Source organism: Magallana gigas, chromosome 6 (genome assembly GCF_963853765.1).
Source record: "Magallana gigas chromosome 6, xbMagGiga1.1, whole genome shotgun sequence".
NCBI classification, from domain to species: Eukaryota; Metazoa; Mollusca; class Bivalvia; order Ostreida; family Ostreidae; genus Magallana; species Magallana gigas.
The window spans coordinates 52848616-52862642 of NC_088858.1; the positions used below are offsets into that span (position 1 = coordinate 52848616).

The window sequence follows — 14027 nt, forward strand, 5'->3', positions numbered from 1 at the left end:
ACGCTCTGAAACTCCTTTTTTAATGGTTGGTCGGTGATTGGGCTCTTACATCTCAGGATCGGCTTCTTAAATTTTACATTTAAGAACAATTATGCAACAAAATAGTTCTTTAGGAATCTCTTCATTCTGAGTTTTGCCTATTAAAAAACTGCAAAAATAATCTAAATCATTATTTAAAGAAAAAGCTTTTATATATTTTCATGTTTCCTTTAATTAAGGAGTACATGTATCAGTTTACAGTATTTTTAGCTATTATTTATTCCATTCCATGGTCAATATAAGGGGGAAAACCAAAAAACAAATATTAAGTTAATACGTGTATCAATATATGCAATTGACAAAAACCTTTCAACTAATAAAAGAAAAGTTATTTACCAGACGTTGGGTCAACGTTGGGCCGATATTATGGTCTTAACTATCATAAAATAGAACATTTACAACATTAACCTATTGGTGGTTCAATGTTATGTTCCCAACTAACGTTTAACATTGATAAAAAATTGACAATACTGGCCCAATGTTGGCCTAACGTTGCTGAAGGTTTCGACCGATCGATAACCTGGTTAGAACCGGATCCTGTAGATTTCAGTCCTGTCAGGAATCATATTTGGTGAAAGTAATTACATGTATCAATAATGTTTACTGGAAACGCAGAGCGCTTGCGTCTCTCCGAACAGTCCCAAGTTCAAGGTTGTTACTATGTAATACATGTACGTCACAGAATTACACATCGATCACATGACACAGCAAGTATGTGATAAAACGACTACAAGACCATACAGATATGGTTTACGGTAGGTTTATATTACCTTATCTCTTTTTCGTTTTCATATACAACTTATGCTAGAGCTAAAAAATAAGCCACTAAATAATACATTTAGGTGTTTTTCATAAGTGTGGGTGTGTATGTGTGTGTGTGTGTGACTGAATGTTTGTTCTGTATGTCTGTTCCTTGAAAAAAATTAATTATGAAAAAAAAGAACTTATGCTAGAGATATGGGTATCTATTAATTTTAGGGGTCTTTCTTTTTTTTTTGTTAATGACTCCCGATACCTTACTTTCGTTTTGATTTAACATTTAATAGAAAGGAAATGTTAGGTTAGGAAATAAATATGAATTTCCTCGTTGTTATGATACTCATATCAATAAACGCAGTATTAAGGATCAAATTGGATCATTATTTTTTTTATGTAGGCTATCTACAAAACTCAGTGTTATTTTGTTTTACTTTAATTGCTTGTATACAAAAATATTTAGTTTTTATACTTACAATGAATCATTTATCAATCATAAGGAAATATTTTGATTACTGATACGTACGCAATGCATAGCAAAGTTCAAAGACGTTAATCTTATTATATTTACATCTACCGAGTATGATTCCCTCTATTTTTTACGTGAATTTATAGTTAATTCATAGCTCTATAGAAACAGCCAGACTGAAGTCTAAACGCCCTGTTTATCGACTGGTCAAAACCTACAGCGACTGAAACTGACAGGACTGAAATATATACGCTCCGTTTATCGATTTGTCGAAACCTACAGTTACCTAAGAAAAATCCCGGACTGCACGAAATAATCATGATGATGTCGGACTCAAATTCACATAGGAGACGATTCGGCTGTTTCTTTTTCAGGTCATCCAAAAGTGTGATATTCTCAACCAGTCCTCAATATCTCGCTTCGAAATATTGAACCCCTATAGAATAGTAAATCTGGAGTTCAAAATAGTATGGCTGCGAAATATTGACACACCTTCCATTTTCTTTTGATATTGGAGAGGGGGTCAATATATTATGGCAGAAAAATATTAAACCCTTCTCATAGTTTCCATTCTCATTTAAGAGACTGTTCAAAATGTTAAAGCAACAACATATTAATATGTTTTACGGTGCGACCGTTGGGGCGAGCACAGCATGTGATCAAACAATGAATTATAATAAATCAATAAAAATAAAATTAACAACGTAAAATTTGAATGCAAAAAAAAAAATAAAACATAACGTTACCTATTTTTCAGTAAATTTTCATTATTCATAGTTTATAAGATTTGTTACAATTTATTTATTTATAAGTAAAACAGTAGTTTAATCTCAGATACAATGTTAATGAATAATAAAGATTTTAATATATAAATATTCATTGCACTGTATCTCCTCTTTTAAAGTGATTGTAACGTCAGTTCAGCCCCCTTTTTTGCAGTAGCCATTTATTCTTAAACCTTCATATAAAACTTGATTCATAATAAAGCTCCCCCCCTCCCCTATGTTAAAAAAATAATATTTCCTTTTTTTTTTTCAATTTACACATAGAAAATCGACTTATCTTAGATTTGCCCCCTCCACTTTTAAAAAAAAATTAATGTTTAATTATCATTTTGCTTATCATATTAAAAGAACATGCCCCCCCCCCTTGCATGTAATAAATGGAATCGAAAATAAGGAAACCGTTGAACTGCTAAAGAGCTGAAGGGTTAGAATTTTCATTTTTTTTTTCTTTTTGCTTGCAAAGATTTTTTGGATGAGGCTGCCATCCACCCTCCCACCCACCCATTCCCTGTTCAGTAAAAAAAAAAGGCGATGAATGTCTGGGACGATTAAAACAATGCATTACTGGTCCGATTTACTGACGCCAAAAAAATCCGTTGAATGAATGTGCAACTAGTCCGAATTTTCTATTTACACATGCCTTGCCGGTAGAGCTCGCTTCAATTGAATGAATGTGCAACTAGTCCGAATTTTCTATTCACACATGCCTTGCCGGTAGAGCTCACTTCGCTCCGGCGCTGCGCGCCGGCGAGCTGCGCTCGCTATAATATATTTAACACGCTAACGCGCGTAAAGTCGAAAAATAATGACCCCCTTATCCTATATAAAATAATATTTTGATCCTCTTTGCAATTACTTTGCATGCTTATCTTACTTACACACTGTAATAAATGTCCGTTAATTGTAACTTTTCCTAATTCACTGTTTTAATAGCGAGCGCAGCTCGCCGGCGCACAGCGCCGGAGCGAAGCGAGCTCTACCGGCAAGGCATGTGTGAATAGAAAATTCGGACTAGTTGCACATTCATTCAACGGATTTTTTTGGCGTCAGTAAATCGGACCAGTAATGCATTGTTTTAATGGTCCCAGTAGTTCCCCGTAATCATGGCAATTTTTATCACACTCTCACGAGAATCAGGAAGACAATATAAAAACAAAAACGATACATACAGTCAGTGCTACCTCTAAAGTTCACGTCAGTACACTCTCAATCAAAAATAATCGAGTGACGTCACAAAGGTTTACACATTGATCCGATAGATTTTTTCGGCGTCAGTAAATTTTGACCCACAATTCATAGTACCAATGGTTTCCAACCTCACGTTCTCGCGAGAAAGTTCAACTTTTGAGAAGCATATATAAGATATGTAATTTTAAGAACATGATGTTTTTTTAAGTAAATAAAACAGTATACCTCGCGTACTTTTATTTCTCAGGGGAATTTTAAAGAGTCAGGCGACACTTAACCAACGTCAGCTTTGACGTCACAATAAGCACTGATAAGGAGAAATTACTCTAATTGAAGTTATTGTAAATCTGCTGAAATGACCAAAATCCTCTCAAAATCTTGCAAAGGCTAAGCTGAAGAACAGCTGAAGAATAAGGACATTTCTTCAGATACAGGAAACAGTTGTGAATTGCACTCATTGGCATGAATGCTCACATTTATTTTATTCACTTTAATTACGGTAAATTCCTGAAACGTACACGTAGCATCGCCTTTTTTAAAAAGGGAATGGGTGGGTGGATGGCAGGCAAGCAAAAAGAAAAAAAATCATGAAAATTCTAATCCTTAAGCTCTTTAGCAGTTCAATGGTTTCTTTATTTTCACTTCCATTTATCACACTAGACTTTGACCCGTGAGTGCACGGGTTGACATTGCATATTTTACATTTACGAAATAGGTACATCGACACACCTTATTATTGACATTTCCATACCAAAGCTATGAGCCTACAATAATGCTATTAATTTCACTTCACTTTACTTAGTTTGAATAATCTAACTGAGTCTCGGGAAAGGCCCTCACCACAGTTAGAATCCCTTCCTTATACCCGTAGTGTAGCAGAAAATTGCTGAATCGTTCCGGAACGATTTTGGAGAAAGTTAAGGAGGTTGCCTTGAAAATAACAGTCAAATTCATCACAACAAACCTTTTTGAGACTGCAAATACCTTTCAACTAAAAAATTTAATCCATAGAATGGAAGAATTCAACACCTTTTCACCAACGTACACATATTTTCTTTGTAAAACTGGGTCCGTAGGACATTATTCATTTTTACGATAAAACATATTCTATCTTCACTCTCCTAAGAAATATAATGTAACTTTTTTTGGCATGTAATCAAATAATTTTATCATCACGAAGACAAAAGTACTTCAAATGTATATTTGTTATCTTATACTTTCTCTCATAAGAAATCTTTAATATATACATGAACAGAATATAAAGCAAAAGTCCAATGAAAATTTACCCGTATTTGGATTATCATTTCTGAGTTTATTCATGCAGATGTGATATTGTGGAAACATAAACTAAAGATTCCGATAGCGTGAATGTTTTGCAAGATTGTAAAATCCAAAAAATCCAGGTGATTTCCGGAATTTTTTGAGGAATTTTCGTTGATTATTAATTAGCGAAGCTTAACTGAGAAAAAATTAAAACAAATTGGTATTCTTCAAGTACCAATGATGTCTAAAATATATAAAACAAAAGACAGTATTCTTCCGAATTCTCGATATTAAAGACCAAAAATTCGAGTCTATTATTTTAATATAGTAGTATAGATGCGGGGGGGGGGGGGGAGGGGGGCACCATGTTCTTTTAATATGATAAGCAAATATTTGTAAGCGTAAAGCGTAAATTAAAAAAAAAAATTAAACATTAATTTTTTTTTTTAAGTGGAGGGGACAAATCCATGATAAGTCGATTTTCTATGTGTATATTGAAAAAAAGGGAAATGTTATTTTTTTACATTGAGGGGGGGGGGGCTGTATGATGAGTCAATTTTTATATGAAGGTTTAAGAAAAAATGTCTACTGCAAAAAAAGGGGGCTGAACTGACGTTACAATCATATTAAAAGAGGAGATACAGTGCAATGAGTATTTATATATTAAAATCTTTATTATTCAACAACATTGAATCTGAGATTAAACTACTGTTCTACATATAAAAAATAACTTATAACAAATCTTATAAACTATGAATAATGAAAATTAACTGAAAAATAAATAACGTTATGTTTTATTTTTTTGCATTCAAATACGTTGTTAATTTTATTTTTATTGATTTATTATAATTCATTGTTTGATAACATGCTGTGTTCGCCCCAACGGTCGCACCGTAAAACATGTTAGCACTCCTTGTGATTAAAGGACAGTTTTATTGCAGTCTCTTGAAAGCAATATCTTAATACACTTTGAAAAAATCATTAACAGACAAAAAGACGGCTTTTGACAAAATATTTTGTCAGGTCAAAGTTGCGTTTCTGAAAGAAGTGACTGTATGTTTGGGTATGTAAAGCTATGACTATAAATGGATAATTAATTTTTCAATTATTGTCTATTTAATCAAAAGTTATGGTATCCATTAAGCAAAAATATTTGGATCTGTATATTTTGCTAACAATTGAGCCAATTTTTTCTAGTTGAAAAAATAAAGTAAATCATTTTAAGAAACGATTGACTAACTTAATAAACGTTTGCCTACACATGATTTGAGAAAGTATGTTCCAATGCACCCCTATATGATCTAGATATAATTCTTAAGCATCTTTAAAACAACTTTTCTCTGAATTCAGAAACCTGAACTGTAGTCTATCCTTTTAAAAATATTTTAACCATTTGAATAAAACCTATGTATAAAGATTTTAAGGTAATTAACAACAATTTTAATTCAATGATCAATAAAACCATCAACTATCTATTATTCTAGGTAAGTGAAGGCATTGCACGATTATATCAACAGAAATGGAAAATATGGGCAATGATCATAAAGAAAAAGGAGATAACTCTGCTGCCTGTGTAATTAGAGACACTGACCTCATTGATCAGAAAAACTGTCCTAAAATTATCCACTTATTGAAGGTATGTTCGTATATCTGGTAATTCCAACTACAATTGTAACATCTCATCCTTTTATTTTAGGTTAAGGTTAAATTATGGTCAGCAAAGTAACTGTGGACCTACTTTGTTTATATATAACTCCATTTTACATTCAGATGTTACCAAAACTCTTTATTTGAATTTTTTGGATGTCACTTACAGAATATAGAACATACAGTTAGAAGACTTGAAAGAGATTGTAAGAAAATGAAAGCAGATCTTCGAACTGTAAAATGGCAGCAACTGCAAGCAAAAAAGCAAATAGAAGAGATCGGATATATTGTTAAAAACAAAACGCCGATTATATCAAATCCATGTGTAGTAAAACCAACCTTACCAGGTAAGATAATTCAAACATGAAAAAAACATTACCGATGAATAAATTTTTCTTATACAGTTTATATCTCAACTTAAAACAATAGTACATTAACTGAGATGTAATTTATAAGATGTATGTTGTTTTACGGATCACAATCCTAGATTGTCTTTAGATGAGGTCCAAAAACAGAAGCTAACATTGATATTATTAAAGACAAATTTGTAAAACTGAAAATGTAAAAAAGAAAGCTATTTTTTTCGACTTAACACGTCTTGTGCCCTATACAAGGATTCAATTATATATATATATATATATATATATATATATATATATATATATATATATATATATATATATATATATACTTGCCATATTAGAAAAGCGTGTCTGATATGTACATATAATTGAAAACAAATTTTAGATTCCGGTGTAGATGAATGTATTCATGGGGAAGTACTACAAGAAAATATTATGATGTTAGTACAAGACGTTGATCTGTCGCATGGTTTAATAATGGACGAGATGTTTCAAACTGGCATTTTAACAGACAATGAGAACCAGGAACTAAGAGAAGAGAATAGACCAAACAAGATAAGATTATTGGCCTCAATATTAGCTCGAAAAAACAAAGGAAAGTTTCAGGAGTTTCTTAGTCTGGTTGCCAAAGAAGAGTTTTACCCTCACATTGGAGAAAAACTTAATGTAGCATATGAGGCAAAAAAGAAAGAGAAAGAAAAACATTTTAAATGCATCCGATGCTTTATTATTGAAAAAGTGAATATACAGCAGATCCAAGACCACCTTTGTGAAAAACGTGTAATAGGTCTTCAAGAAATGTATTCTTTAATTAAAAAGGACAAAACCAAAGATCACATTTGGCAGGAAATCTTTAAGAAATTGTCTCATCCAGAATGGGGAAAAATCTACGTCAATATTTTTAAGGAATCCCTTCAAGAAAATTATTCCCATATAGCCAAACGGATTGCTAGCCAGAGTCACCTGAATTGTGTTTGTGGGTCCGCTGAATTGTCGTATCCCAGTGGGAGCGAAGGAAGCGTATCCGAACGCAGTACTACAACTACAATAATCCCTGAAGTAAACATACACGAAAACCTACAAGGACTCCAACAAACTAGTGTTATTAAAAACGAGTCAAAATTCAGCACTACAACAAAAACAATCCAAGAATCAAATACATATGAATTGCGGAACATATTCGAATCAACTAGTAGTATTCGAAACGTTTCTTCAGAATCCTTTATCCCAAAATCAAACCGCGAATGGCAACACGAACACCACTCTAATGGCAGTGATGGAGGCTTGTCCGACATCAGCACATCGACTGTGGTCCCAAAACCGAAACCAGAAACATTTGAATGGATACAGAGACACCACAATTTGTCTGAAGATTCACTTGTAATTCAAAATGAAGACTCGGCACCTACATGTTATTTACACCCAGTCAACAAAGATGAGACATTTCTACCGCATACTTTTCTCAAATCACAAAACGGTATTATAGATTTTGAGGGGAAACAATCTGGTTTTAAAGTAAGAAACAACCATCAGCCATATTTGAAAGTACAGGAAAATCCTTTCAAACGCTCAAGAGAAATTAGATCGGACATTAATGACCCTATGGATCGAAAAAGAAAATCCGCTGATGAAATTTCATCTGCAAGTCTTGCTCATAAAAGGGCAAATCTCAGTTTCAAACAAACTGAATGTTATTCAAATTTGTCAACCGATCAAAGAATGGGTTGTTTGGAAATTAAAAACCACGGCCGGGAAATAAATATTCATTCAAAAATGTTTTCCCTTCTATAGATGGAATGTGTTAAAGGTGTCATCTCCAGTGCCACGAATTATTACTAAAGATTGTTCAGCCGCCGAGAAACTTACAAATGTTTGTTTTATAGAGTGTTTTAACAATATCAATGTTTCTGATATTACTGAGATTAAAAATGATTAGGAACAAGAAATATTGATATTATGCTGAGCATATATTTTTTCGAGTAGTTTGTTTTTTTTACTGGAATTTCCTTAGGAAAACTCCGATATTTAAAATGGAGAAAATGGCGGGCAAAAGAGAACCTCTTATGGACGGATAACACCTTCTACAGTTTTCAAGATATGAAGTGTCTTTCAGATCAATTGTACATATATCGGAGATTATTTGCATTTTGATTTTTGATAATTTTGGCAAAACAATAACAGCTGTTGAATTTAGCTATTTATATATAGAGTGCACCTACTGTACAGATAATCCTCCTATTGCTTCAAAGATAGGAAGTTGTTTTTGTTTTTGTTTTTGTTTTTGTTTTTTTGCAGATCAATTGTACATAAAATAGAGAGAAGTATATTACTTGGATTTTGATTTTTGATGATTCATGCAAATGATAACCAGCTGTTATATATATAAAAATACATTTACTATAATGTCATTGAAGTCTTTTAAATAATCCATGTACATTTTTAGACCATTTAACATTTTGTGAAAAGAAGTATTGTATTTTTTTAATTAATAGTTTGATTATTAAGGAATATATATATTTATTATGGTGACACGTATATCTATCGAACACGTGTTGTTGTTTTTTATATTTATACCGGAAACCAAATTTGATTGGTTTCTATAATAAGTATTTCACCTATTATACAAGTATTTAAATTATAGAAGTGCGACTTCTCGTGTTAAGTGAGTAAAGAGTTTAGCGCCATTCGAAGGCTCCCTCTTCTTGCAGTATGGCGTGGCCCCCTCCCACTCACCCACCCAAATTCGTTTTCATATATCATTTTATTGCTATTAACAATTTTTCTCATTATTGTAGAGAACTGAGGATTTACCAGAAAAAAATTGTGTAATTCATATGTAATAAATTGCACTCTTGAGGGCGCTTCTGTACCTACTCACTGTGTTTATTTATTCTATAATTTTCACAGTGAAACAATACACACCTTCTTATTTATGGGTAGTGTGACCGTAGATTAAGGTAGATGAAATTCGGAAACAACCGGGAAAATATTTCTTTATTTTGCGCTTGTACATGTGATCTTTAAAACTGATTTTTGCAGAGGTGGTCAAATTTTACATTATGGCGATTTTTTGCTTGTTATAGGATAAATGCGTATCCTTGCCTTTTTCCTGTGTGCTATGTGTGGGGAGGGGACTTTACTTCAAGAACATGACAAATTTTCTTCAAAGAAAACCCCGTTTGCTTTGCTAATGACAGAAAGCTTTTTCTTTCATCTTACATAGTTAACTTACCTATTCCTTTCCACTACCGATGACTAGAATTGTCTTAATTCATATGGATCTTGGACTTTATTTTGGTTGGGAGTCCAATTTCAAATCAGCCTTTTGAAAACCAGACTCTTTCAATTTTACTAAATGCAGTTTTCGGGTTTCCGGCCTTAAAACCAATCAACTTAATTAAACAAGCATGATCAACTATAAGATAAATGTAGTGAATGTAGTGAAGTATTTGTTAGTAAAACGAAACATACCTTAAATTTATTTTAACGAAGTCACAGAAGGGGGTGATTTTCCTGTGTGAATTGTTTCCCATTGACAATTACTAGTATTTTATGCGTCACTTTTTGTCCATCAAGACATATGCATGCCTCCAAGGACATATCTATTCAAATTTTTTAAAATGCTTGCCTTGGTTTCTAGTGTAATTATAACCAATTTGGTCGACGTATACGTCATTGTTGTTTTCTGCAAATCAATGCAATGTTATCAAGTAGATTCTTACTCTCTGTTATCGTTTCAGCAGGGATCAAAGTTGGCAACAACTATTCCCCAAAGTATAATTTAGACATCTGAACAGGAGTTAAATTCTTAATTCAAATGGGAAAGAGTTTTTAATTTGTATTTTCTTGAACTTTTCATAAAAAAAACTTTTGTTTATCAAAGTTTTTGTCTACCTCAATGTATCTACCTCTTTTTGAAATTACTCGTGCAGGCCCAATGTTGGCCCACCAAAGTATCGCCAACCAACCTTAAAATGAGATTTACGTAATAGACTTTTTCACGGTGGTTCAACGTTGGCCCAACGTTGTGTGCCCTACGCCAAACTTTGGACAACGTAACAATTATTTACATTACAACTTTGTCCCAACATGGTCATAACATCTAAGACCAGACAGTCAAAGCTTTATGTAACATCAGGCATATGCAATGTCTTAACTGCATGGCTTAAAATCATTTTTCTTGGTTAAGTAGCCTTAATTTCATTGTGTTGTGGTTTTTAGAAAATAAACTGATGATCTTAAACTTCAACACGCGTTTGCAACAACCGATTCCTGGGGGTGGATCTAGGATTTGAAATTAGAGGTGCACCAATTTTAAGCAAGGGTCTGAGGGCCGCCTTGAGGCCCCCATAGCTATAGGGTCCAGGACAAAGCACTAATGGGGGCCCAGGGGGCGAGGCCCCCGAGAGCTCCTGCATTCTAGAGAATTTATAGGGTAAAAATGAAGTCTTCAAATTTTGATTTTCGTGATTTTTTTTCGTGATTATACTAAAAAGTAATAAAATTGTTTTCAATTTTGTTAAAGAATTGTAGATTTCAGACCTGCAGTAACCCAATCAAAACCCTGTGCCTTGCAGAAATATTAAAAATTTCTTACGAATGGCTGTATACTAATCAGTTTTAAAAAATCAAGTTTAATGGGACGATGTTTAACCAAACGTGGTACGAAGTATCCATTCGGGAAGGGAATTCTAAATTGTTAAACCGAAACTTTTTTAAAGGGAGATAATTACGAAACAGTGAAAATAGGGGGCGTGTCCTGAAATTTTTTTTTCTCAAGGACCACTGCACTAAAAATGCCCATATTTTATCAAAGCTTGTATATATAATGAAGATTCTAAATTCTTAAAATCGTGACCCTCGGACCAATACTGGGATCCAAGGATGGGTTCAAGTTAAATTTTGAAAATATAGGGAAAATGTATAAAAACATTTTATAAAAAATTTGAAGATTATTATATTCAAGCATCCTCAGATAGTGTAGAAAATATTGTTGAAATTGTGACCCCGAGACCAATACTGGGACTCCAAGAAGGGTTCAAAGTTCAACATAGAAAGATGTAGGTAAAATGTGTTAAAATCTTCTTCTCAAGAACTACAAACTAGTAGTTTGTCACACAATGGGGCAGATCTGTTTCTTTTCTGTTGATACCAATCATAAACATGCGTTTTTAATTACATATTTTGCACGAAACGCGTCGGATTCAAAACACCCGAAATGAATGTGTTAATCATGTTAATAGTGATTTCAAGTAATGCATCATTTTGCATATATCGCAGAGGCGTGAATTCGCAATGTGTTTTTGGGAGTTGATTTTAATCAACTCTCCTATGTATTTATATACTCTGGCAAACCGAAAGTGAAACTGTGTTTGGACCTTAGCACAAATCATCACCACTGACAAGACGTAGATCTTGAAAATAATAGATAATATTCGGTGTACTGTATGCTGTACCATTGTTTTTCAAAAGAAACGTATTTATAAACTTGAAAATAGCCAGATTTTATATAGTACGAACAATTTAATTGTGTTTTGTAGTTGTATGTATTCCTACGCCAGAGTTCAATATAGTCTCGTTCAACCAGACGCTCGGCTGTCTCCGTAAATCTCCAACAAGCAGAGGGTCTCTCTTGGTAATCGGAGATTAACGGAGACAGCCGAGCGTCTGGTTGATCGATATTGATTGGATTCAGACGTGTACAATTTTTAGACACATTTCGATTACTAATACACAGTTTGATGGAATTAATTTTATCTTTAAATATTACACAACGTGGTTCAGCAACAGCGAAAATATGGGTAGGCTATATTTTGTACAGAGGACAAATTCGCACGTGCTTCCCTATGAAGAGCCCTTTTTTCTACAATGGCGCATATTTTGTATCGCCTCTCACGATTGGTTACTCGAGATTTTAAATGAAAACTATAGTTAACACACATTTATACTCAAAAACTATGTTTATATATAGTTTATATATTATATATAGTACTATAGTTTACGAACGTGAATCATAGTTTAGGACGATAAACTATGATTAACAAACGTAAATTATAGTTTATAGTATAGGATCGTGAATTATAGTTTATGTCTTTTAGATATAATAGAGAGGTTTAGCAGACCAACGTGTACGTGTACTTGTACGTGTAGGTTACAAGTTAGAACTACCCGTACCAGCTCAATTACTTTTCTTGTTTAGCGGTTGTAACGTGTACTTGTACGTTTAAATGTTTTAATGTAATTATGGACATCCTCTCCTACTAAGCTGAGAATGTTGCTTATAAACGAAAAGTAGGAATTCTGCATGTGTTAATTTTAATAAACATCATTCATTATATATGCACATTTTTATTTATCGCAAATTAAAAAGATAACGGAGCCGTTGCATGTTTTGGAGGAAGAGATGCGTGAAATAAAACTCCAATAACATATTAAACACTAATGAAGATTTATGTTGGTAAATATCAGTATTCGCATTGAATATTCAGGCTTAAGAAAAGTTAACATATTTTTTAAAATTAATAGACAACAGGGAAACAGAGGCTACAAGTTCGACCTTACGGGTACTTTGCAATTTACACGTATGTTCATTCGGGTACATACGTGTAGAACTTCGTCATTACACAAACTGATGACGTAATGCACATATTTTCCGTTCTACACGTACACGTACGCGTACACGTTGGTTTGCTAAACCTCTCTAATTTATAAATACAAATAACAGTTAACTATAGTTTAGAACCGAAAACTATAATTAACGATGGTAAAACATAGTTTATCTGATATATATAGTTTCACAATCGTGAAACTATATTTATCAACTCTAAACTATAGTTTACGAATGTAAACTATAGTTTACAGATGTGAATCTATATTTATTAGCAAAATCTATTGTAAACGTGTATTTCCAGACAGAAAAACATAGATTTGCATTCGTAAACTATAGTTTACAGATGTGAAATATAGATTAACGTCGGTAACTATAGTTTAGGATCCATAAACTATATATAGTTAACAGCCGATAAACCTAGTTTATCGACTTTGAAACTATGTTTTGCTAATTTATGTGAATTTGGCGTGCTTTAGATTTGTAAACCGTAGTTTACTGATCATAAAACACTATTTCTTCTTCTTCTTCCCGTATAGTTCAGACCACCATATGGTGTAATTTCGAACTGTTGCGCTAATGCGCGGTGCGAGCGAACCATCTATATACAGGTGCATTTTAAAAACCATGGTGGCACTTTATACTTATAAAATCATCCAGATGGTGGTTACTGAAAAAGGACAATGTACAGTTCGTTCCTGAAGGTGTTGACGGAACTGCACTCAATTACACATGTTGGTAGATTGGTCCACAGCTTGAAGGAATGTTTGTTCATGTACGTATCAGATCTGGCGTAAGGGATCAAGAATCTTTTGTTGTGGCCTCTCACTATAGTCCCAGTTGGTATGAGGTAGGAGGTTGGTATGGCCACCAGACCCCTCACAATGCGGAATTCATGATGGCTCGATCCG

General features: G+C 33.3%; 1 protein-coding gene across 1 annotated transcript; it reads left to right on the top strand.

The window, feature by feature from the left end:
• Positions 1-728: 728 nt before the first annotated feature.
• LOC136276639 (uncharacterized) lies at positions 729-9995 on the top strand. The gene is made up of 4 exons (XM_066089160.1): positions 729-794; positions 5985-6136; positions 6317-6494; positions 6895-9995. Exons 2-4 carry the CDS (start codon positions 6020-6022, stop codon positions 8298-8300), a joined length of 1701 nt encoding a protein of 566 aa, XP_065945232.1. The 5' UTR covers positions 729-794; positions 5985-6019; the 3' UTR covers positions 8301-9995.
• Positions 9996-14027: the final 4032 nt, after the last annotated feature.